General features: G+C 35.4%; 1 protein-coding gene and 1 long non-coding RNA gene across 2 annotated transcripts; both read right to left on the minus strand.

Annotated features, from left to right (window-relative positions):
- Positions 1–1,409: 1,409 nt before the first annotated feature.
- On the minus strand, positions 1,410–7,950 carry LOC117326332 (cell death abnormality protein 1-like). Its single transcript, XM_033883047.1, has 7 exons — positions 7,698–7,950; positions 7,090–7,185; positions 3,789–3,884; positions 3,514–3,627; positions 3,084–3,180; positions 2,537–2,577; positions 1,410–2,232 (listed from the first exon to the last, which is right to left on the minus strand). Exons 1-7 carry the CDS (start codon positions 7,774–7,776, stop codon positions 2,147–2,149), a joined length of 609 nt encoding a protein of 202 aa, XP_033738938.1. The 5' UTR covers positions 7,777–7,950; the 3' UTR covers positions 1,410–2,146.
- A 4,329-nt stretch (positions 7,951–12,279) lies between these two features.
- Positions 12,280–14,591, minus strand: LOC117326338. The gene is made up of 2 exons (XR_004532473.1): positions 14,516–14,591; positions 12,280–12,372 (listed from the first exon to the last, which is right to left on the minus strand). It is a non-coding gene; the product is annotated as an uncharacterized LOC117326338 (long non-coding RNA).
- Between the last annotated feature and the right edge of the window lie 11,355 nt (positions 14,592–25,946).

Here is a 25,946-nt window from a genome sequence, read left to right on the forward strand (position 1 = left end):
TGACAATCAAGAATGCGGTATATATATCCGAGTGATTAATCTTTATAAACACATGTCAATTTCATCAATTATTACTGTTATTAGGAATTGGAGGACATGCTTTTCATGCGGTTCAAATACATGTACCTAGCAAACTTCACCAAAATACATGTATATGTAGTTGTGTTATTACATTATACTCTACTTATTAACTGATCAATAATACAAAATTTAATAAATATAATATTAGCATTTCACCGATTTCGTAAATTGACATATAGTTTATCAATAATTATATATATGATTAATATCGCTGAAGTAAAAGTTTCATACGTATACACTGTGCAATTGTAGTCTTGATTCAATTTAGTTACATAGTACAGAGTTTTGATTTAACGTATCCTGACACCAGTAGCCTGGAATGCTATTCGGGGACAGTATTCCTAATAGAAATTAATGGGTTTTGGCAGGTTCACGCACTCTAGCAAACCCACAGTGTTACACAAGCTAGCCTTATACGTATACGTATACTGTGACACGTGTATACAATGTAAAAGTTAAGCACATCAGATTCTCACTTCAGACCCATGACATGTTAACTAACTATTAATTTTTAATACCAATATACCTTATTAAACTGAATTATCTAATTCTGACTTTACCACAGATCATTTATGACCAATATTATCGACTTCCTACCAAACGCACAAGTACACGCATAATGTACAAAGACAACAGGACAATTTGTAGCAGACGACACACACGTAGTGGTACACAGCTGCACCAGCCGGGAGTCATGAATGGTGTATTTATATGTTAATTTGGCTTTTTTTGCTTGTATTTATTCGCGTTTGTTTCATTGTAAGTACAACAAACAAACACTAGCCAATTTACCTAAACTTCAATGATTCGCGTTACAAGCAAGTATCAAAATTTCGAATATCATTTCACATGGACTATTTCTTAGATCGGAAGTTTTTGACAAAGAGTAGTGACGCCTCCAACGGAAATACTGAAACCATGTGACCATGTCTGCACGACAGCTATGGTCTATTCGACCAAAAATCTAGATGGTCATTTTCACTACGTTACATGAACATCTAACAATATCCGATAAGGAGTCACGTTCTGATGACCTCTGATATGTCATCAGAACGTGACCCCTTTCAGGGCAAATTGGCATTTTGTCGATGTCATCGAAGCAAAACATTTCGTCACAGCATGCATCTGAAGCAAACCATTTCGTCACAGTATATATCAATATGGTTAATGGGACGAAATGACTTGAAACAAATTGACAGATTATACAAGCTATGTACTCTAGTCATGCTAATTCGGACATATACAATTCACTTCCAAGATTCTGGAAGTAGTCATTTGATTGGCTAATCCAAAAGGTCAACCTGACGTGACCCCTTATCGGATGTTGTTAGATGTTCCTGTAACGTAGTGATAATGACCATCTAGATTTTAATTAGATTGCGCCGAATCCAATCTGTGGTGAATTACGAAAACAATATAAATCGAACACACACAAGAACTTTTGAACAGAAAATGACGTCGTACTCAATCACAAGCTATTACTATTAAAACCCTTTCGGGTGTTTGTTGTCAGACGGAAACCAAGTTTTGAATATCGAATAGTGATGCCGGAAAAAGATGTCATGGTCATGGACGTGTTAGTACAAGTTAGTAATGCGAAGCTCTTATGTAGATACATCAAGATACATACAGATATATAGTCCCTTGTGATTATGATTATATAATACACTTTTCACAAAAGGAGGAGGGGAGTAAAAATTTGACTTGTCCGTGATCAAATTCATTTTCTACAAAATCAGAAATATCCTAAGCTGCTATTTCCCCTAGCAAAAGTATTATCCTTATCCACATTTCTATATAGATATGTAGAGGTAAGTTAAATAAAAATGATTACAGCAACACCAGCATACAGAAATTTATCTCGACATTCACTTGAATCGTCATTTTAGAAATATCTATTTATATTTACAAAATCCAAATACTCGTATGCTGAAGGTATTAACACTTATTTTCTGAATGTCCATGCATTTAGTTTTTTGAACATTAGTTCCTTTGATGCTTAATTAAGGGATCACAGCTGTCTGAATCAAAGATCTTTGATGATTTTATCAACTTGTATTGCGTATTAGATGACCATCATTTCATAGACATGGGGAGTTTCTTCTTGACGAGGAGAAATAGACGTATATCCCGTGTCCGGGACCGCTTGTTCTACAAGGAAATCATGTATCAGTATAAATATGAGGTCACACATATTAGATATTATCGAGATAAATGAACGAAAATATGTGTATTTACGTTGAAAATTATCCAATTAACACTAACAAAACATGTCAAATATTGTAGTATATTTCTTTTGAAATTCTGCTTGTATAAGAGTACCGCAGTACAAATAACAAAATTAACATTATAGGGCTTTTCGAATCGAATCAAGACCACTAGTAACCAGCAGCGCGAAAGTAAACCACTGCATGGTTTTTGTCATTGTGTTTAATGTATGTTTCTATCGTCTCACCTGTGTCCTTATCTGGTAGGTTCTTTCTGCTTTGTCTCTTTCTGCAAACAGAAATGATAATGTTAATTGAGTTTGATTGTCAGAACAGCAAGGACCATTTAGGCGGTCCTAATCTCTATTGATGGGTCAAACATTGCTCCCGATTATAGTGTTATTTGAATGTACACAACTTTTGTATGTGTGTATATCTTTGATACTTAACGGATTATCATGGTATTTCGGTATGATATAATTTGCGGGGAGAAATATTTAACTGTGATCATGACATTTAGAAACAACATCATGTAGCGTATGGAATACAAAAAAGCTTGGTATTTGCAATATATATATTGTTGTGACAAATCTTTATGTTCGATATACCAAATATATCAATGCGCAGCCGGTATGTGAACATACATGAAGTAACAATTCCTTTTCTTAAAGAAATGACAATCAAGTGTCATCAAACAAGCTAAACCAAGCCTTCAACGAGATGGATACTGTGATTTTATATTCCATACAATGCAATGGTTTTCGCTGCCGACGAAACTTTTAAATTAATACTTACCGAAGAAAAAATACCACCACTGCTAAGGCGATCAATGCAGTAAAAAGCAGTCCACACACAACAGCCAGGACAGCTATAATAGTCATTTTAGAATCGGCTGCAATGCAATAAAATTCCTATTCAGTTAGCGCGTGTTAAATAAATATTATCTTTATACTAAAATGCTATAGTTTCCTATGTTACAAACTCCTGTTCTACAATTTATTATCTCTGTACATTGGAAGTATAAGATTCCGTATAGAGGGGATTATTCACATTTGATGCCAATTCAAACATTAGTTGAACTATCCAAAATGTCTGTCTGTAATTATCTGTCACTTCTAAGGTTGTAAGTTCTGTACATTTCATAAAGCTCAAAACTCGTATTAATATTGTGTACATCTTGTTCGGCATACTGAGACTCTTACTTGCTTGTACGCATTATACCCACCAGTGGTTAGATCAGTGGCTATACACTGTCCATCGTCCTTATTACATATGTTGTCAGTACATGTGTCCGGACAATCAGCACCACACACTACTCCGTGCTTTCCGGAGTAACAATCTATATAGAAAAAAACGCATTATCGCTACCACTAGTAATTAGGTAGAAAATATATTTCTGTTATAAAAGTTTTGTACTCAAGTATGATGTTAGGTACAAATTGATTATTCTAGCTAGTAGTATATGGCATACAGACTTGGATTTATTTCTTACTACTTTACCTAAGCAATGTCCGCTTTGTTGATTACACAAAAAGTCTTTACACGTCACTGGGCAAGTAAGTAAACATGTTACATCGTACCTTCCAGCTATACACCCTACAAAAGAAATAAGTTAATAATGTAAGATGGATTCTTATTTGTAAACGCAATTCCTTCGTTTTGACCGGTGATTTAGACAATGTCAAAGCCATAGGACATTCAGGCCCCTTAATTAAAAGGTTAAAGTATTTTGAAATAACACAAAATCATGTTGTTAATAAGAATACAAGAACGAGGATAACCCACTGGTTTGAAACGAGAAGGTGCATGTCATTGTCAGCACATCTATCTGATGACTAGAGGCACTAGAGGGATTTAAAGCTGTAGTTCTGATGCTATAGAATAATAATCAATCGTAGATGATACAAAATGACAATCAATTGTAAAAGTCACTTATTTGGAATAGCGTAGCTCTACGGAGGTTGCTAAGTTAATAAAAAGGCTAAAGCCAAGGATGTGGTCACAAAAGTTCGCGAAATTCCGTAAAATCCCTCCAATTAAAAGACGTTATGGTTTAGTACTATATCTAAAAAAATCGAAAACTGATTAATAACTATATCTATTACTTTGCAAGACATATGTTGATATTCGAAACACAAATGAAAGTGACATTTATTCCAAGGGAGGTCATGAGATTTGGTATATTTTTAAATGTTGGATATCAGCATAAGTGACATACATATACATTTAGCTTTATATTTATTAACTTATATGCTATTGTATTGTGGCAGGCTAGCAATATGTATATATGTATATAATATGTATACATATTTATGTATAAGTTCTTAGCCAACTATATTTAAGGTATATATATAGACTTTTCATTTCATCTCTTTCCTATACATCTTTCATATCCATTCTTCATATTCTTGTACATGTGTTTCATTTAAATATTATATTCATTACTGTGTATACGTCCATGTCCCATTGTACAGTCAATGCGTATCCGCGTAGTGTCCTGTTCACGTGCATTACCTGTTCTACCCGTCTAGTATGTCACGTGGTGTCCTGTTCGGGTGCTAGGCTAGAGCGCTTTGGTCGGGTATTGTATTGCGCACTCCGACCAAATACTTCCGACAGTATAGGACGTGTATACGTATCGACTAGCGAGCCATCTGATACCAGCTGGAGAACTACACGTATATAATAGCATTTCGTTGTTACACAGTGGTAAGTGTTCTATGTGAGAAAGTGTTGCCTGTATGTATTTTGTAAATAGGATTTATTATGTACAATTTCTATTAGACACAATTGTGTATATATTAATAACTTTAAAAGCACACACACATGGTTTTGGAGACGCGCATGTCGGTCGCTAAATTAACCATGTTGGAAAACGTTGTATTATTATGTTTCTCTAGTAACTGCTAATTAAGTAGTAGCTATTCATACATATCTTTTCTAGTAGCGATTTAATACTATTATTAAATTAAGTGAATGTTAAATTTAATGAATGTTATGTGTGTGTGCGTATACGAGTGAATATACATGTATTGATAGTTTGTATTTGTCAGTTGTAGATACGCGTTTGTCTGGGAATTTATCCCTAATAAACAAAGAGAGCCCTACTGAAGGAGTTTGTGTTTACTTGCCCCTGGCATTGAGAACGGCTATATTGGCGCCCACGTATTTCGGATGGGAGGATTGAATTAACCAGAACATACACTCGGCGGCCCGCCACGTGGTTGTCCGGAACCAGGTGAACCGGAGACCGGCCCGGGAGTTAGACACGCCAAGCGCCACGGTGACTAGGATGAACTTCCTGTTTAGAGGAAAACGCATGTAGTTGAGTGCAGAAACTAGCTAATACATTCGGTGTAAAGCAGTGACATTGGTTTTAGACCTATCCTTTGTCACTATTGATGTTTGTATGAGACATCAGGAAACCGGACGATTGTACAGAGAGGCCAGAAACATCGAGGATCGACACTCGAAAGATGGTGAAGACGGTCAATACAATCGGACTACAAGTGAAGAGACTGAACATTTCATAATTGTGTGTTTTGTTGCGGTACAAGTGAAGCGTTCGGATGAATGGTGGACTTGCAGATTCTTGCCCGAGATAAGCTCACATTGACTGTGATGAACTGTACATACTACAAACTGGTGTTTTCTAAGAAGATGAACTTTGTAACCATTTCCAGATCTACATCCAACATACTTTATATTTAATTGAAAATTGATTTTAAAAGTGCATTGCCAGTCAGCTGTTGTTTATCCAGAATTTTGTTAACCATTATGGGATCCCACAACGGATACATTCCGATAAAGGAGCAAATTTTGAGGGACGAATCATCTCGCAGTTATGTAAGGCTCTGGGAATGGTTAAATCGCGAACGACACCATACCACCCCATGGGGAACGGCCAATGCGAAAGATTTAATCGCACCCTGCTAGGAATGCTTCGGACTCTGGATCCAAACAAAAAGGCAGACTGGAAAAGTCACATCTGAGAATTAGTGCATGCCTACAATTGTACGCGCCATGAAAGCACCGGATATTCCCAATTCTACCTTATGTGTGGGAGGGAGCCCAAACTCCCGCTTGATTTGGCTTTCGGCATAGGAAATTCTGATGAGCATCAGACACTTACTACATATGTAAGCAACATGAGGAAGCGATTGAGGGAATTATACCGGCTAGCAACATAATCTACAAAACTAAACAGTCAAAGACGGAAAACCCACTACGACTCTCGCGCAAGGAGTATAGTATCATACCTTTAAATTTAGATTACTGGAACGTTAGCAAGGTCTGGAAGCTAATTGACTCGCAAACTTCTTATTGAATAATGAGCAACTGTCCTTGACCCTTGACCTAATTGACATTTATCTCCAAACCAGTGGCCTTTTATTTCTCCATTTACTAATGTTAAACTAAACTACGATCAATGTTACTTCGAAATGCCATAACAAAATTTTCTTGAACAGACATACAATTTAACCCTGTCCTTTGGACCAATTGTTCTAAGTTATTGACCTTGTGATCTTCACGTTTGGTCAGCTGACTTGTATATCCAATGAAAAATTATTCAGGTCATTCAAGGTTCACAAATGCAGGGATATTTCTCATCCTCCATTGCGTCAAAAATAACTACAGTGTATTTCCTAAAATGACGACGACGATGTCAGTCATAATTGGTCAAAGAATTTAAGCTATTTTTTATATAAGTTTGGGTTCCAAGATCTTACAGCATAGCCATCATTCAGCAAGAGTCTTAGAATGTGTTGGTGTATATCATTAATATCAAACAGTAACTCACCTTTACAGGATCCTGTGTCCCGTTCACAAATCATGTCCTTACATTTTCCTGGACAGCTTTGATCACAGGGAGTACCGTGCTTTCCAGGAATACATTCTGTGAAATGTAATGACCCTCCATAACAAGCGCATATTATCATTATGTCGTCGTTTACATTTAAATACTATCATCATATCTTTCCAATTGTTAAATATGGCGAAAAAAACAACAACCAGAGAATAAGCCTTGCTTTGAAAATGAGACTTTTTTTTGTATTTTATAGGTTTCATTGTGTATTTGTTGGAGTTTGTTACAGAACAAAATAGTGCTGTCTTTAAATGCATTAAATAACCATTCCTGTTGTTAATACATGGCATGGAATGCTGCAGGCGAAAAATGGATTTGGCGTCACAATTAATAAACGATGTTAAAACGATGAGTGAGACGTGGTTTAAACAGTCTTCAGATTAGAAATAGTTTACCATTTTTTTCTATGCTCTATATTAAAATGCGCATGATAACTTTTGACATAAAGTAAAAGCCTGTCTATTTCCTCGAGGACTACATGGCTACCGTCGTATATAAACAGGCAATTATATTATTTACAATAGAGGTAATCAGAAGCTGACCGTGACATTTTCCATTGACTTTTTCACACAGACTACCAAGGCAATTTGTAGAACAATCCTGTTCACATTTAAATGCCATACTTCTGAGGAACGCAATCTACAAAACAGAAAATATATTTCATCATAATTAATTACTGTAGTTATAAGTTAACATTTATCAGTGTAAATTGAAAATTTTAGTCAAATATCTATTGACTGTATATAGTAATGATATGATTGATTTGGCTCATATAAAATGATTATATGTGTTCTTTTCTTTGATGTAATAACCGTTTATTTTTCATTTATCGAAAGCGAGATAATACTGGATTGGTCTAGGTGTTAAACAGTATAACACAATGTAAATTGTTACAGATACACTGTCCCTGTGTCCTGTCTACACAACGTCTCGTTACAATTTCTGGGACAGTCCTGATCACATGCATTGCCGTACTTTCCAGCAACGCAGTCTGAAAACATTATAATTCATAATTGATGATAATTTTAATTCCTGTAATTTGTATCGTGGGGAAAATGCGGGACAAACATATCATTACTCAAGCCTCAACTCAATTTACTGTGTCCTGCCAAACAGACATGGACATGGTGTCAAAACTAAATTCTATCTTTGTTAAACCTATGCACATATCTAAAACAGCTATTATTTACTGTGGGAAATTGGAGATAGTCAACGCGATTGTTGAAAAAAGTAGAGAGAATCTCTGCACCACGTGTTGACATCAAAAGTAAAGACTCTGGTATTAAGATAAAACTCACCAATACAGTTTCCCGTGGACTTTTCACACAACATATCCTTACAAGTTGCAGGACAGTTCTGATCACATGTGTTTCCATGTTTTCCAGGAATGCAGTCTGAAATAATAAGAGTCCCTGCGAAATGATGATTATTTCAACGAATATCATCTATCTGGGGTAAGCTGAGAGAATCACTGCGCCATGAATTGCATTGACCATCATATTAATGACACATTAGGTGGATATAACTCACCAACACAGTTTCCCGTGGACTTCTCACACAACATATCCTTACAATTTGCAGGACAGTTCTGATCACATGTGTTTCCGTACTTCCAGGAATGCAGTCTGAAATAATAACAATCTAATTAAAATCTAGATAGTCATTCTCACTACGTTACATGAACATCATATTAATGACACATTTGCTAGATATAACTCACCAACACAATTTCCCGTGAACTTTCACATAACATATCCTTTCAATTTCAAGGACATACCTGTTTCCGTACTTACCTGGAATACAATCTGAAAACATAAGAACCCCCAAACAATTATGATTATCTTAAAGGAGATAATTCATCGCTTCATCTTCGGAAACAGGAATCATGACCTCACACGCATAAGGCTCTAAATATATGTGTACGGAAAGCGATGCTGGATTATATTATATTTTGAATGTATTTACCAATATGTTTACCTTTTCTGCCGGTGGTAAGTAAGAAGTTTTGCATTAAACTTACCGATCCGTCACATTTCTTTGTTTCCAAAAATACAGGGAAACACCCAATCGATAAATGTTTACGTTATCAAATATAAAAGGGACTTTTTATTAAAATTAAATGATACATAACAATAAGTTTTGCTTGTTAATCAATACAAGATTATAAGTATCGTCTTACTGTCTTTACTTAGAGCAGGAAGTGAATTAACTAAATTTAAAAACAAATTAATTCCGAAAATAAGATAACATCAGCGATACATGATTACGAATTTCAAAGCCACATACTGAAAAGTTAAAGCCAATCAACAAACACGTATTACTGATTTTTAAATCACTACATTATAAAAATATATGATTCCACCAATCTAATTAAAATCTAGATGGTCATTATCACTACGTTACATGAACATCTAACAACATCCCATAAGGGGTCACGTTCTGGTGACCTCTGAGATGTGTGTATTTCACTTTCAGGGCGAATTGGCATTTTGTCGATATCATCGATACAAGACTTTTCGTCACAGCATGCATCTGAAGCAAACCATTTCGGCACAGTATATAGCTATATGCTTTACGGGACGAAATAACTTGAAACAAATTGACAGATTATACAAGCTATGCACTCTAGTCATGCTAATTCGGACATATAGAATTCACTTCCAAGATTCTGGAAGTAGTCATTTGATTGGCTAATCCAAAAGGTCACCCTGATGTGACCCCGGGATGTTGTTAGATGTTCATGTAACGTAGTGATAATGCCCATCTAGATCATGTAACGTAGTGATAATGCCCATCTAGATCATGTAACGTAGTGATAATGCCCATCTAGATTTTAATTAGATTGTGATTCCACAATACGTTAATGATAAAAAGTTTTGTTGTTTTCTAAACGGTACAATCTTAACAACCTATGACTATCATATAAACAGTAGTATTTTGGAAATCCTTTTGCTTGTACTTTGACTTTGCTTTGATTTGTGATTTAGATTGAAACAAGCACCATAGAAGTAGTATTGTTATTATTGAAAACACACAATGGAAATAATTGAAATAATTTAATTTCTAAAATATTGTCTACATTTAATCAGAGACCTATATACTAGGGATTCGCAACAACCGCTTTTCTCGCAGAGTCACGACCTCACCTATTGTTCTCATAACCGGAGGTATATTTAGCACGAGATCTAGCGAGACCGAGCGCTGCGGCTGCGCAATAGGTGGATATCGGAGTTGTTTATATTAGTGACATGTGCCGTGCAAAGAGATGGCGACGACTGTCTGTGCACATGTGTCACCGCGTTTGGCCGAGATAACTTCATACTGGCGATAGTTATACCTATGCACTGTAATGTATATCGGCAGATGTGAACAACGATATTTAAGTAGTGTCTAACCGAAAAAAGCACCATTTTTCCGTTAAAGATTCATATAGAAACATGGAAAATGTCGTCCGATTTTCTGCCATTAGACGATGATCTAAATTTAGATGTATAGAGAAATATACTGACGACGATTCTTATATTTTCGATAGTGATACTGACTTCAGTCAGTGCTTCCCTAATTATACCGGACTCTTACAAGGGGAAATATAATCACCTGTGTTATTTTCTTTGTATCTAAATACACTTTATTAATGACAACTGTCCAAGTATTGAATTACAGATGCTTGATCTTTTCTTGCTAATGTATACCGACGACATGGCTTTATTTGTTAACTGCCCCGAAGATTTACAAATTATGTTGGATTCTTTATATGCATATACCATAAAATGGAATCTGGAGGTCAATGTTGATATAACTAAAATCATGGTGTTTAGAAATTGTGGACAAATAAGAAATAATGAGCCATGGAAATATAATAATGAATAATAATGACAATATAGAAATTGTTGACAGTTTTAAATACTTGGGTATGCTGTTCAACTACAATGGGAAGTTTTACAAAACACAACATTTTGCAGAACAAGGCAGAAAAGCTTTATTTTCTCTGACAACTTCTCTTAGAAATCATTGCTTGAATGTAGAAACTTACTGTTCTATTTTTGATTCGTATGTAAATAGTATTTTACGTTATGCATCGGAAATATGGGGATTTCATAAAGCACCGGATGTCGAAAGCGTACATTAGAAATTTTGTAAAAAAAAAAAATACTTAACTTAATAAGGTGCCTAAATCAACTTGCAATGCCTTCGTTTACTGTGAATTGGGTAGATTACCATTAACTATTATGAGAAAATTAAGAGTGTTCAAATATTGGTGAAACAGTCGGATAATCTGGTATTGAAAACATGTCTTGATGAAATGGTAAATGAGAATGACGTGTGGATATGTGACATTAAGAATGAATTAGCCGCTTTAGGTATTGAGTACATGTTTTATTCTAATTCACCAGTAGACTATGCTTTTAAAAGCATTGAGCAGAGATTGACCGATGTTACAAAACAAAACATGTTAACAGATATCTAGTTCGTCGAAAGGTAGATTATATATCGATATCTGATAGATAGCCACTGTGTACAGTTTTAAACCTATAGAAACTAAATATAAATGTATGTGGAGCATCCTCACACAAATTAAATATAGAAATAGGTAGACATAATAATATTACCCAAAGAAATAGAACCTGTAACAATTGTGATTTGTGTGACATCGAGGATGAGTTTCATTTTATTTTGATATGTCCATTATATACAGGTCTGAGGGTAAAATGTATAAAACAATATTACCACAAAAGACATTCTGTTTTTAAATTAATCCAACTATTATCTGTTAATAATGTTAGAGAGTTGTCAAATTTAGGTTAATATCTATACTTGGCTTGCAAAAGACAAAATTTATTAGTGTAGATAATTTTATATTGAACAGTTTTCATGCAACACTCTCCTGTACACATCTGTAGTTGTTTAATGTTATATATCTTATATACCTATAGGCCTTATAGCTCATCTGCACCCACCACTAGACCAGTGATTCGTTGATTTATTTCACCAGCAGTTTCACAGTATAAAAACCACCATTAAAACTATGCCTTTTATCTTTTTTTGGAGATATTTCTTGTTTATTAGGCAAATGCTATAGCAAAAGTCTTAAGTAAAATGAAAAAAAAACAAAACACTGTCATGTTTGATGATTGATAATATTTTATTATTTAGTATTGAAAACTTTGATAGTGCTTAGGTCATGTACCCATGGTAGATCTTTTCTTCTTTGGCTTTCTGAAAAAAAAAAAGTTTAATAAGTATTGATACATTATGGTATAGAATAGGCAGAGAAGCTTCTATAAGATTTAAATTTGAAACATTCAAATTTCAAATACCCTGCAGTAAATTCATATACCCCAAATGTTGATTAAACAGATTCGTAAATTCAAAATTAACCTAAAAACATATATATCTAAATATGAATGGACCCATTTAAGTTTAATTAGGGAATGAGGACACACCTGAGGGATTTTTGTCTTCCAGAGTACAGGTAAATATTTAGATTGTATACTGCACAGCATGCCTTTAGTGAACTCTAGTATTTTGAGGAGATGGACATGGCCAGCCTCAGGACAGGTGTTGACAATGAGACACACCTGTTGATTCATGTATATCTCAAAGGTAATAAAGGTGTGGTCAATGTCCCTATGGTTTGGATGGAGTGGGGGAGCCCAGGTGATCACCATGACAATATTTTTTTCTGTACACCCAGAAGTACAGGTACATACAGGTATATACTCTACATATATTCTGAATGGACCCCCCTTTGAGTTTATTAGGAGATGCCCCATGACCAGGTGTTAATGTTTGTATCAAAGGTGAGGTGTGATCAATGCCCCAAAGGTTGGGGGGGGTATATATATATCGGTCATAATGGGGAAACAAATACATATATAACCTTTTGATTTTATTAATTTCCCACACAATACAATAAAATATATATTGCAGTATTTAATGTTTTGCTATGTGCAAAAGATATCATAGCTATTATATTCCAACACACTCATTCCTTGATCAATCCCTGCAATTCTGTATCAAATATCTGTTTTGAAACACTAAATAATTTACAAAAAGTATAATATTTAATTTAATTTACATTAGACTGATTTATGCTTTTTTCAATTAGTTTCAATTAATGCATTTCTTTCAATAATGGCTTTATTATTCATGAGATAAATGTTAACAGAAGTCATGATTATACTATATAAAATTCTACAGATTATAGCTATCAAATCACTAATCTAATTATAAATATGATATTAAAGACAATGAATTACACAACAAATTTGACTAAACGCGATACAGTAACTATCGAGCAACAATTATTTGAAAACCATTTTGAAATTGGTCAATAAATAAAAAAGGAGTTAATTATATAAACTGAAACCATGTAGCACTGTCCCACCAGCCATTCACAGTATAACCATAATTTGTTTTGTTTACTTATTTTCACTGGGCAATAACTAAATATTCACAATGAATTACACAACAAATTTGACTAAACGCGATACAGTAACTATCGAGCAACAATTATTCGAAAACCATTTTGAAATTGGTCAATAAATAAAAAAGGAGTTAATTATATAAACTGAAACCATGTAGCACTGTCCTTAACACCAGCCATTCACAGTATAACCATAATTTGTTTTGTTTACTTATTTTCACTGGGCAATAACTAAATATTCACAATGAATTACACAACAAATTTGACTAAACACGATACAGTAACTATCGAGCAACAATTATTTGAAAACCATTTTGAAATTGGTCAATAAATAAAAAAGGAGTTAATTATATAAACTGAAACCATGTAGCACTGTCCTTAACACCAGCCATTCACAGTATAACCATAATTTGTTTTGTTTTCCTATTTTCACTGGGCAATAACTAAATATTCACAATGAATTACACAACAAATTTGACTAAACGCGATACAGTAACTATCGAGCAACAATTATTTGAAAACCATTTTGAAATTGGTCAATAAATAAAAAAGGAGTTAATTATATGAACTGAAACCATGTAGCACTGTCCTTAACACCAGCCATTCACAGTATAACCATAATTTGTTTTGTTTACTTATTTTCACTGGGCAATAACTAAATATTCACAATGAATTACACAACAAATTTGACTAAACGCGATACAGTAACTATCGAGCAACAATTATTTGAAAACCATTTTGAAATTGGTCAATAAATAAAAAAGGTGTTTAACAAGTAAACTAAAACCATGTAGCATCGTCTTTAACACCAGACATAAGCTAACCAGCGTGGTAATCGCCGTGAAAAGAACGGTCACATGTGCAGTCTTCCGAACATAAAGTACGACGGAATACGTTTGAAACACCAGTTTACATAAAAATAATTGCACTTACGTTTGATTCCCGTGATTTGTTATCGGACAATAGTCTTCTACGAGCTGTCATAAAGCTGACAGTGTTTCAGGCGTACCTTCAATATGGCGTATAAACAGTAGGAGCAGCAATGCACTATGGGATAAATTACCCGAACTTCCGCTCGGCGGTGACGTTTGGTAAGCCAAAGAGCTTGTTGCGAATCCCTAGTATATAGGTCTCTGATTTAATCAGGAACTATTCTCTATAAAAACTGAAAAGTTGAATGCTGTGGCTCACCTGAACAGTAACCGTTGACATTCTCACACAGACTACCCTGGCAATTCGTAGAACAATCTTGCTCACATCTAAGGCCATACTTCTGAGGAACGCAATCTGTAAGGAAATCTAGATAATTATATGTGCATTATATATAATAGGGGCTACCAAAGTATTAGTTCTCTTCATAAAACTCCATCAGTTTGAGTCGAAGTTATATTGACCGTACATTTGCACAACAAACTTAAAATCCGGACAATAATGCCTAGGTTTACTAGGTTAAATTGCAATCTATACTGGAACTGACTAAGTTGATTGATCGATACATCCATGTAAAACTTATATGATGATCATAATGCATTATCGACTTGTATCCAAAGGTTCCCTATTTTAGCAGATTCCATACTTCTTAATATTAATAGCGATTAAGTTGTACTTTTTATTGTTATTCTGATATGAATTTCTGACACATACCAAAACAAATGCCAGTGTCCTTCGAACAAACATTGTCTTTACAATTTCTAGGACAATCTGAGGTGCAGTGATCGCCATATTTTCCTGTGAAACAATCTGAAAGAAAGGGAAATTCTGTTTGATTTGGTTTGGTTTGGTTTATTTTGTTTAACGTCCTATTAACAGCTAAGGTCATTTAAGGACGGCCTCCCGTGCGTGCGAAATGTATGAGTGTGATGAATGCGTATGTGTGTTTTGGGAGGCTGCGGTATGTTCGTGTTAAGTCTCCTTGTGATAGGCCGGAACTTTGTTTGAAATATATCGCTTACAAGTATTACAACTATACTGTACCAGTGATAGATTTAGGTGTGATTGTAAGTCACAGTAAGAATGATTGAGTCCATGTCTTAATGGAATGCAAATGCATATTTCGCCTGCTTGTTTTTATGGTGACAACTTTCGGTCGTTCCAGATTTGAAAAGAAACGAGAGCTTTACTTTGCAACATATATTCTACAAGTTTATAATTAAATTATTCATTAAATGCAAATACGGTTACATCTTGCATGTAACCTGATATAGCAATATATCATTATTTAACATGAAGAGAGTCGTATTTAAAAACGTTGAATTGTTTAGTCGCAAAAAGGTGCTTTATTTCAAATAATCTGGATTTTGAAGTTATAAAATACCCTTCACCCACGCATTTTTCTGTTTGGTATTTTATATGTGTACATATAATGGTAACTTACAGAAACAGACACCTGTTTTGGAGTCACAGTTACCGCCATAACACGCCCCTGGACACTGATTGTTACAGTGTCCGTCACCGTATCTCCCTACTTGACATCCTGTTGAAACATAACATAAAGATTGTTTTAGTACCTTCAACAGATTAAATTTCATTTTACAAACACATGTTTTTTTCCATGCAGTTATCATCTCCAATAACATAACAATCCTTATTCTAAAAGAGTATACAAAACAAAATAAAATGGAAACCTAATTTGAATATCTTATTTACAGTTCTACTCCAAAAACAACAAGGATGGATAGTATTGCAACAGCAATACAAAGTCCCCTGCCTGAACAAGGAGTGCAACTATTTATTTTCCATTGTTTAAGCTACGTGTTATACTGATCACGTAAACCAAGTTTCGTTAATATCGGAGTAGTACTTTAGGATTGTCCGGGCAAGTCTCAACCAATGAGAAGTCGGCGGCCATTTTGAAATATGAATTTTTGAGAAAAAAAAATGTGGGATGCACAAGTACATGTTATACTGATCATGTATACCAAGTTTCATTAAAATCGGAGTAGTACTTTAGAAGGAGTTGTCCGGACAACTCTCAACCAATGAGAAGTTGGCGGCCATTTTGAAAATTGGTTTTTCGAAAAAAAAAATGTGGGATGCACAACTACATGTTATACTGATCATGTAAACCAAGTTTCGTTAAAATCGGAGGAGTTGTCCGGACAAATCTCAACCAATGAGAAGTGTGAAAATGTGGGATGCACAACTACATGTTATACTGATCATGTTTCATCAAAATCGGAGCAGTACTTTAGGAGGAGTTGTCCGAACAACTATTGCGTGACAGACAGACAGACAGACGGACGGACGGACGGAGGGTAAACCTATAGTCCCCCCGTTTTTCAAACGGCAGGGGACTAATAAGGACAGCGTTTGGAAATAGTCGGAGGTATACCTAATGAACGGATATATGGATTTACGTCATTAACAACTTAAATTTTCGTTACAAAATTGTTAGTTAAGGTGTGATTTTACATATTTATTGATATTTGATTAACAAGCGTGACCACCGAGTTATACTATATTATCAATATCATATGGAAAACAATCACACTTTCACATCAAATCAATAAAACCTAAATGTAATATTGTAGGTTAATGAGCACTTAGTCGCTCGCTTTGCAATAATAATAACAACAACAAAATCATTGTTTCGGTGCTCTTATGGTTATATGACATTGGCTATCGTCGATAGTCAAATGGACAAATATGAGCAGGCCAGGGATATCGTTTATTTCATTATCGGAATACATTTCACAACCCAACCTTTTCTTATTTGATATGTCTGTGATTTAAAATAATGTTAACGTTGGTGTATTCAATATTTCTCTGGTGTTTAAAAAATCGCGGATTTCAGAGAAAGCGCAAATAAAGCGAAAAGGAAGCTCACGCTAAATATAGCCGCTACATGTTTTTACATTTGACCAAATATTTGTGATTTGTTTAATAACACTATAAACAAAATAAAAACATTAGTCTTCTGGTACGATAGAAAAGAAAGCAAGATGACAGGGACCTACGAAGCTATTGGTTTATATAGAATTACTTCACAAAAAAATATCCATTCAAGTCAATATTTAACAGAATTATACTCACCAAATACCTGTACTTCACACAACTCCAGAATAGCATCACTACTATACCAGTCGTATTGTTTTGGGTTGTTCCTATAGTTGTACACGGTCACATATTGACCTACATACGGGCAATGGTGTGTCACCGGTAGCTGTATTTGATTTCTAGTACTACTAGTGTCCTTGTAACACAGGACACCGTTTGGTGGTGTATTGGTGATATTGGAAACGTAAAGCTGGTATCCTGCCAATCTTTGTTGATAACCATCTTGAAAGAAAACAAAAAGCCGCAGGTAGATAACAACTTTGATAAAGACGAATGAGGAAAGATTCCCTGCCAATCCATGCTTAAAACCATGTATAAATGATTCCATTCAACCGATAAGCCAATCTAATTAAAATCTAGGTGGTCAGTCTCACTACGTTACATGAACATCTAACAACATCCCATAAGGGGTCACGTCAGGGTGACCTTTTGGATTAACCAATCAAATGGCTACTTCCAGAATCATGGAAGTAGATTTTATATGTCCGAATTAGCATGACATAGAGGGTATAGTCTGTCCTGAGTATGAGTATGGTGAGTGCGTATGTGTGTTTTGGGAGGCTGTGGTATGTTCGTGTTAAGTCTCCTTGTGATAGGCCCGATATTTTGCCTATTTAAAGTGCTATCTCACTGAAGCATACTGCCGAAGACACCCAGCATCACACCCCATCCGGTCACATTATAATGACAGCAGGCCAACCAGTCGTCCCACTCCAAATATGCTGAGCGCTAAGCAGGAGTAGCAACTACCATTTTTAAAGACTCTGGTATGTCTCGGCTAGGGGACAGAGAACCCAAAACCTTCCTCACAGCGGTGAACGCTCAACTAAAGGCCAAAAGTGAGGCATTGTCAAGGGAGACATTAGGAAGAAGAAAGTTATCAAGAAAGAAGAGAAAAGATAAGATCCCAAATTTAGTCGCCTCTTACGATCATGCAATGGGGGCAGCAGGTACAATTCTTGCGCCCTACCTGCAGGGCAGCGGACGCCGCACCACGGCATAAGCTCACTTGCTCTTTAGGCAAGTGGCTTAAATGAACTGTAAATTTCTACAAAAAATATTCTTTTTACCAAAAACGGACGCTCTATATCATAAATCAATTTTTGTACATCTGATGCTAAGGCTCGTTAAAAAATTCCGTACATAATTGATGACTTTACTTTTATTATTTCCATTCTTTTTGTATATATATTTTACTAAATTTAGAAGCTTGTAATGTGTTTGTGGTAATATTTTAATATGCGTTCTACTTCGCCATATGTTACACTGTAAGATAGAAGTACATTCTACTCCACCGTATAATACACTGTTCAATACACTCTACTCTACTATACAATAAACTGTTAGAAACATTATATTTCACCTTACAATAAACTGTCAGATACATTCTACTTCTCCATACAATAGACTGTTAGATCAATTCTACCTTTCAATATAATACTTTGGTTTCGTTTTGGTTTGGTTTATTTTGTTTAACGTCCTATTAACAGCTAAGGTCATTTACGGACGGCCTCCCATTATACTGACAACGGGCGAACCAGTCGTCCCACTCCTTATTTGCTGAGCGTTAAGCAGGAGCAGCAACTACCATTTTTAAAGACTCTGGTATGTCCCGGCCAGGGGGACAGAACCCAAAGCCTTCCTCACAGGGGCGAACGCTCAACTAAAGACCAAAAGTGAGGCATTGTCAAGGGAGACATTAGGAAGAAGAAAGTTGTTCAGAAAGAATAGAAAAGATAAGATCCCAAGTTTAGTCGCCTCTTACGATCATACAATGGGGGCAGCAGGTACAATTCTTACGCCCTACTTGCAATACACGGCTAGCTATATTGTACATTACTAAATAATGCACTATTAGATATATTCTACTTAACAATACAATAACTTTATACACATTTTATTAACCATACAATACACTGTGAGATACATTTCCCTTCATCATATAATACAATGTATGTATCGCACATAACTCGAAACGTATACTAAGACATGTTTTATTGTTTTTATGGTTACAAGTTCCAAATCCTGTCATGTAGTTAAAATTAAAAATAGATGATAATTTTCATTATTTTTTTTATAAACAAGGGCCCAGTGGGCCCAAATCGCTCACCTGCAATGTAGTGATCTTTTCATTTATGGATACTGAAGTTATTTGAAAGCATGCTACAGGACCAATATAATGTCTCTCTGCAATTTGGCTATTCACTAAAAGTCTTATAAAGATTTAAACATACTTGATCGACCTGACCTTGAAGGTCAAGGTCATTTATTTGAACAAAATTGGAAGCCCTTCACCCCAGCATGCTACAGACCTAATATCAACTCCCTGGGACGCTTAGTTATTAAGAAGTCGTTTAATTTTTTTTAGCATATTTGACCCCTGTGACCTTGAATGAAAGTCAAGGTCATTCATTTGAACAAACTTGGTAGCCCTTAACCCCAGCATGCTACATACCCAATATCAACTCCCTGGGACTCTTGGTTATTGATAAGAAGTCGTTTAAAGATTTTAGCTTTTTTGACCCCTGTGACTTTGAAGGTCAACTTTATTCATTTGAAAAAACTTGGTAGTCCCTCACCCTAGCATGCCACAGGCCCAATATTAGGTCTTTGGGCATTTTGGCTATTGAGAAGAAGTTGCTTGAATGGAAAAGTTGACGCCGGACGGACGACGGACGCCGCGCCACGGCATAAGCAGGTGAGCTAAAAATGCAACAAACATTGTAAATTTTAACATACTTTATCTTCTAATGTACCTTCCATTAAAACTTAATACATTTGCATTGTTTTGATAAAGCTTTCCATACCATTAAATTAAACAAAAATAACAAAAGAAGGTGTGAGAACACATCATTTCCGTGGGTCATGTCAGTATCCAAATTTCTTGAGTCTGCATCGTACTCTATCGAAAAAGCGCTGTATACTAGAGACCACTACGAGATGTCAATTAAGATTACAGGTAAATCACTTGTGCATGGCTCAACAGCGACACGGTTGTGACCTTAAATTATTTTAATTTTGAAAGTTCTAGAAGTGTTTGTTTTGATTGTTGCTTCTTACCAAAAAATGATGGCCTGCTTGATCAGGTCAGGTTGATTAGAGAACGATAATTGTTTGCTGATGGGTTTAACAATACCAATTTTCAGTGAAAAGGATTTTACATAGATAAGCATTTAAATATGAAATTACTTTGGAATAACCAGGGATTACCGTTTTGGACAGGTAATAGTGTTAACTAATACTTATATCAGGTAGTTGGACTAAACCTTCATTATTCTATAACTAATAAGGAATAGAGGAAGACGATATTATGGTAAAACACGTGGATTTGACACAATGTCCTCTTTTCGTAATGTACTTTTCGTTAGTAAATGATTTACTCAATAAGTAGTATATCATCCAATTACTACCAAAAATATTTTTTCTTGTTTGTTCCGTTCAGTACTTTTTTAAATAAATACATTGATGGTAGGATGTACATTGGCATTACCAAGCAATAATTTGATGTGTTTTCATGACAAAACCCATATAAGGTAGTAAAGCATTTTAGCTATAATTATTTACTGATCTTAGTAATCGTTACTTAATCTTAGTTAAAAATTTACTTAGGTCAACAACAGAACGATGCTTACCTTTTATTAAAGGATAAAAAACAGAACAATTTAGCGTTTCTTACAGTACATATCGCATGCTTTGAACAAATTTTACACAAAGAAATATTCTACATACTAAATACTACACATAAAAATGATATCACAAGGGTAGTTCGAGAGATATTTATTAGCTTACGTATTAAACTTGTTTAGAGAGCGGAGATTTTACCGCGATTTATATTTACGGATGATTCATTGGACGATCACAGTGTTCTTTTCTTAACGCTCAAGTACAAATATTAACGTATGTATATGTAATATAGCAATATAGTCTTGTGTGATCATGAAGATTGTTTTCATCAGTGTAACTTAAGAGTTGAAATTTAATATTTCAGTTGAAGCACTTTACTCACCTCTGTAGTAAATTTTTATCCTATTAATGGTCATCAACTCCCCAAGATCAACACGCCACCAGACCGTGTTTTGACCGGCCTTCGTATGTGTACAGCAACCAGCATCGAAGGCTGTTAGACAGTTATCCACAGCGTTACTGGCTACAAATCTACCGTCCCCCATGTCACTACTTTGTTCTGTTGCTTTATTTAGGGCGACGTTATCTGTAATAAATAAAATATCAGATGAAGTTAAGACTTTTACAGAAACAGTCCTCTAGAATTGAATTTGACATATCCAGCATTCTATTTATCTTACAGATCCACCCTCTATGGTTGGATAGTGGGTAAGAAACTTAATATATAACGTATGTTATCACATCAAGGACTTTTGGTGAATAACACCTGTCATATCAATTTTGAAATCTTACTAAGATTTGTAACACAAAACATTAAAGTTTCAAACCCAAACTCATAGTTACCGCTCCAGTCACAACATTGTTTTTTTCTCTGTATATGCAGTAATAAATGTAGCCGAAGTTGATACATTATGAATAATAAAATTCGATTATTCATGGATTTATAAAAAAAAAACATTGTTGACTTGACATACCTTTTTATATTATCTTTTTCGAACTTGTCAGCTTGACAAATTCAACTCGGGTATGAGAGTCTTTATCCCTATCAAGGATTACAATTTCACGATTGTTTTTTTAGCTAACCTGGTCCGAAGGACCATGGTGAGCTTATGCCATACCGTGCGTCCATCGTCCGTCCGTCAATATTTTACTTCTTTTTCATAACCGCTGATCAGAATTTGAACAAATTTAGTCAGAAGCAACACTATAGGTAGGAGACTGAAAATTGTACAAATGATTAGCCTGACCCCCTGGGGCCCTCTAAGGCGGGGCAAAAAGGGGTCAATTTTGCTATATGGATATAAATGACTTCTCTGAAACCGAGTAATGGATATCACTCATATTTGCCTGGTAACATCACTATTGGATGGGGATTCAAAATTGTACAAATGATGGGGTTGACCCCCAGAGGCCTACGGGGCGGGGCCAAATGTGGTCAATTGAGCTATATTGTTATAAGCGATTTCTTCTCTAAAACCTAGCAATGTATATCACTCATACCTCCATGAGCGCATCACTATTGATATATCATTCAAAATTGAACAAATGGTAGGGATCTAACCCCCTGGGAGCAAGAGGGACAGGACTAAAATTGGCCAATACAGCTGTACTGATATAAATGACTTCTTTTCTGAAACTGAGCAATGGTTATCACTCATATTTCCATGATTAAATCACTATTGGGATAGTATTCCAAAGTGTGCAAATGGTGGAGACCTAACCCCCTGGGGGCCAGAGGGGCAGGGCCAAAAGGGGATAATTTGCAATTGTCTATTGATATAAAAGACTTCTGAAACCAAGCAGTTGATACTGGTCATTTTTGCCAGGTAGCATTACTATGAAAAGGGGATTCAAAATTGTACAAATAGTTTAGCTTACCCCAAGGGGCCTGAAGAGCAGACATATAAAGCATCCTTGGGCATGAAGATATAAACAAAGCGATGGTGGAAAAATAGGCCCTGGAGTCTTTCCCCACCCCTAGGGACTCAGTTTCTTTGTTATATACGTAAAACCCTTGGTATCACCACCCCATACCCATATATAGCATTGTTAGACATCATCAAATAGAGCTGTTAACAACATTATTTTGAAGTTTGATCATATCAACCAGGTGAGCGATTCAGGCGCTCTGTGCCTCTTGTTTAATCTAATTCTTCAAGTTCCCACCAAATACACAAGCGATTTTAAATAGCAATAAACTGTAGGTAATTAATTCTTTGATGTGTGGCCTAGGAGTATCTGCTTTCGCCTGAGTTTCCTTCTGGTAAAATTGATATATCTGTGTATTTAATATCTATTTTCTTCCTTTATAGATTCATATACTTATAAAGATAATCACCAGTGACTTAGGTATTGCTGTCCTTCTTTGTGAATCTCCATTAGAGAAATAATCAACGATGAGACCGTAGACAACTATACATTTGGGTATATTACTATACCATTAGCTGAAGATATAGGAGAATTTGGTTAGATTAAAGGAATAATTTAGCCTCATCGGCTGAAAGTTTGGTTTAGTTTATTTAGTTTAACGTCCTATTAACAGGTAAGGTCATTTAAGGACGGCCTCCCGTGCGTGCGACATGTATGAGTGGGGTGAGTGCGTATGTGTGTTTTGGGAGGCTGCGGTATGTTTGTGTTAAGTGTCCTTGTGATGGGCCGGAACTTTTGCCCATTTAAAGTGCTACCTCACTGAAGCATACTGACGAAGACACCCAGCAGCACACCCCACGCGGTCATATATACTGACAACGGGCCAACCAGTCGTCCCACTCCAAATTTGCAAAGCGCTAAGCAGGAGTAGCAAATATTATTTTTAAAGACTGGTATGTCTCGGCTAGTGCCTTCCTCACAGAGGCGAACGCTCAACTAGGCCAAAAGTGTGGCAGTGTCAAGGGAGACGTTAGGAAGAAGAAAGTTGTTAAGAGAGTTTTGGTTTGATTTGGTTTATTTTATTTAACGTCCTATTAACATCTAAGGTCATTTAAGGACGGCCTCCCGTGCGTGCGACATGCATGCGTGTGGTGAATGCGTATGTGTGTTGTGGGAGGCTTCGGTATGTTCGTGTTAAGTCTCCTTGTGATAGGCCGGAACTTTTGCCGATTTATAGTGCTACCTCACTGAAGCATACTGCCGAAGACATCCAGCAGCACACCCCACCCGGTCACATTATACAGGTACAATTCTTACGCCCTACCTGCAGGGCAGTGTTAAGAGAGAACAGAAAAGATAAGATCCCAAATTAAGTCGCCTCTTACGATCATGCAATGGGGGCAGCAGGTACAATTCTTACGCCCTACCTGAAGGACAGTCGGATGACAGATAGGGCCCCTAATATCCTTTTGTTTTAAATTTCCATTGCAAACATGGTTACTTATCGTAATTGCCCTTGCATTTTTCGATTAGATCGTTCTGTTTGCTTTGATTTGTTCAACATCTTAAGTCATTTTAGGACGGAAAAGTTAATGAACTTTTTTTTTAGTATATTTTTTATTTTTTTTACTTGATATGTTGTGTAAATGTTCACGCACAGGTAAATGTACGACTAATTTCGGACGTAAAAGCAATGTCGGCACCTCATGGAACAACCACTGAAACAAAAATATACTTGGATTTGACAAGTTTTATTTTGTATAGTACAGTTAGTGAATTAAATAATTCTATTGATGTTTAACACTTTAAATAATATTTTTGCTAGTAATTGGAAAGAAGGACGTTAACGTTTATTTAAACTAATAACAAAATTCTATTTTAAGGGTCATGAGTCAAAGATTTATATTATCACATAACCTTATGTCGATCTATTCAATGATAGAGGCACAGGGTCATAATACATTGCCAGATAGCATATGTTTGAATCAATGACGGACTTTGTGGTTAAAATGAAAGAACTGACCTACTTCCATGGTTTTTGGAGTCAAATGTGTTATCCTATTAATTCCTGAAAAAAGGACAGCTTTTATGTTCGTGAATATGTCCCCTTCGTTTTCATTACATCTCTCCTTAATCGATAGGATTTATAACCATATAATATGTCTGCACCTTCATAAGCAGCATATGATTTAGTATTTGTATATTTCTTAATAGGACGTTAAACAAAATAAACCAAACCACATTGTATATTTCTAAAAGTTTATCTTTAATTATCTTAAAATAACGTTTGCCACTATAACATGAAACCAAAGTACAGGTTATAAGGTGGGAGCCCCCGATAACAGGCTCCTATAGGGAACAACCAACCAATTGAAAAAATATATTTTTGAAACAGCCCCTGTGTATAGAACGTTAAGCCAAGGATAAAATGTCTGGCAGCCACTGATTGGCCAGTATGTTATGAAGTGAGAAAATAGATATGTAGCCTGATAGGTAACTATCAATAAGAAATGTTGATATAAATTTCGGAAGTCCGATTCATTTTCCCCCAAAAGTTCAGGTAATAACAATTAACAGGTAAACATTTAAGATTTTTGAGAATTTTACTGCGAAATTCACCCATTTTCAAAATGGCTATCCTGGAATTTGAGCTGAAGGACCCAACTTTTTTTTCTGCTCAGGTGTTATATCAGACCCTTAACTTTTGTTATAAACCATAATTGTCATATTGAATTTAAGAATTTAAATGAAATACTCCAAAAATTTAACACTAACGTCAATGGGAAAACAATTGGTTGGTTGGTCCCTATAGCGA

This window comes from Pecten maximus, chromosome 4 (genome assembly GCF_902652985.1).
Source record: "Pecten maximus chromosome 4, xPecMax1.1, whole genome shotgun sequence".
In the NCBI taxonomy this organism is placed as follows: Eukaryota; Metazoa; Mollusca; class Bivalvia; order Pectinida; family Pectinidae; genus Pecten; species Pecten maximus.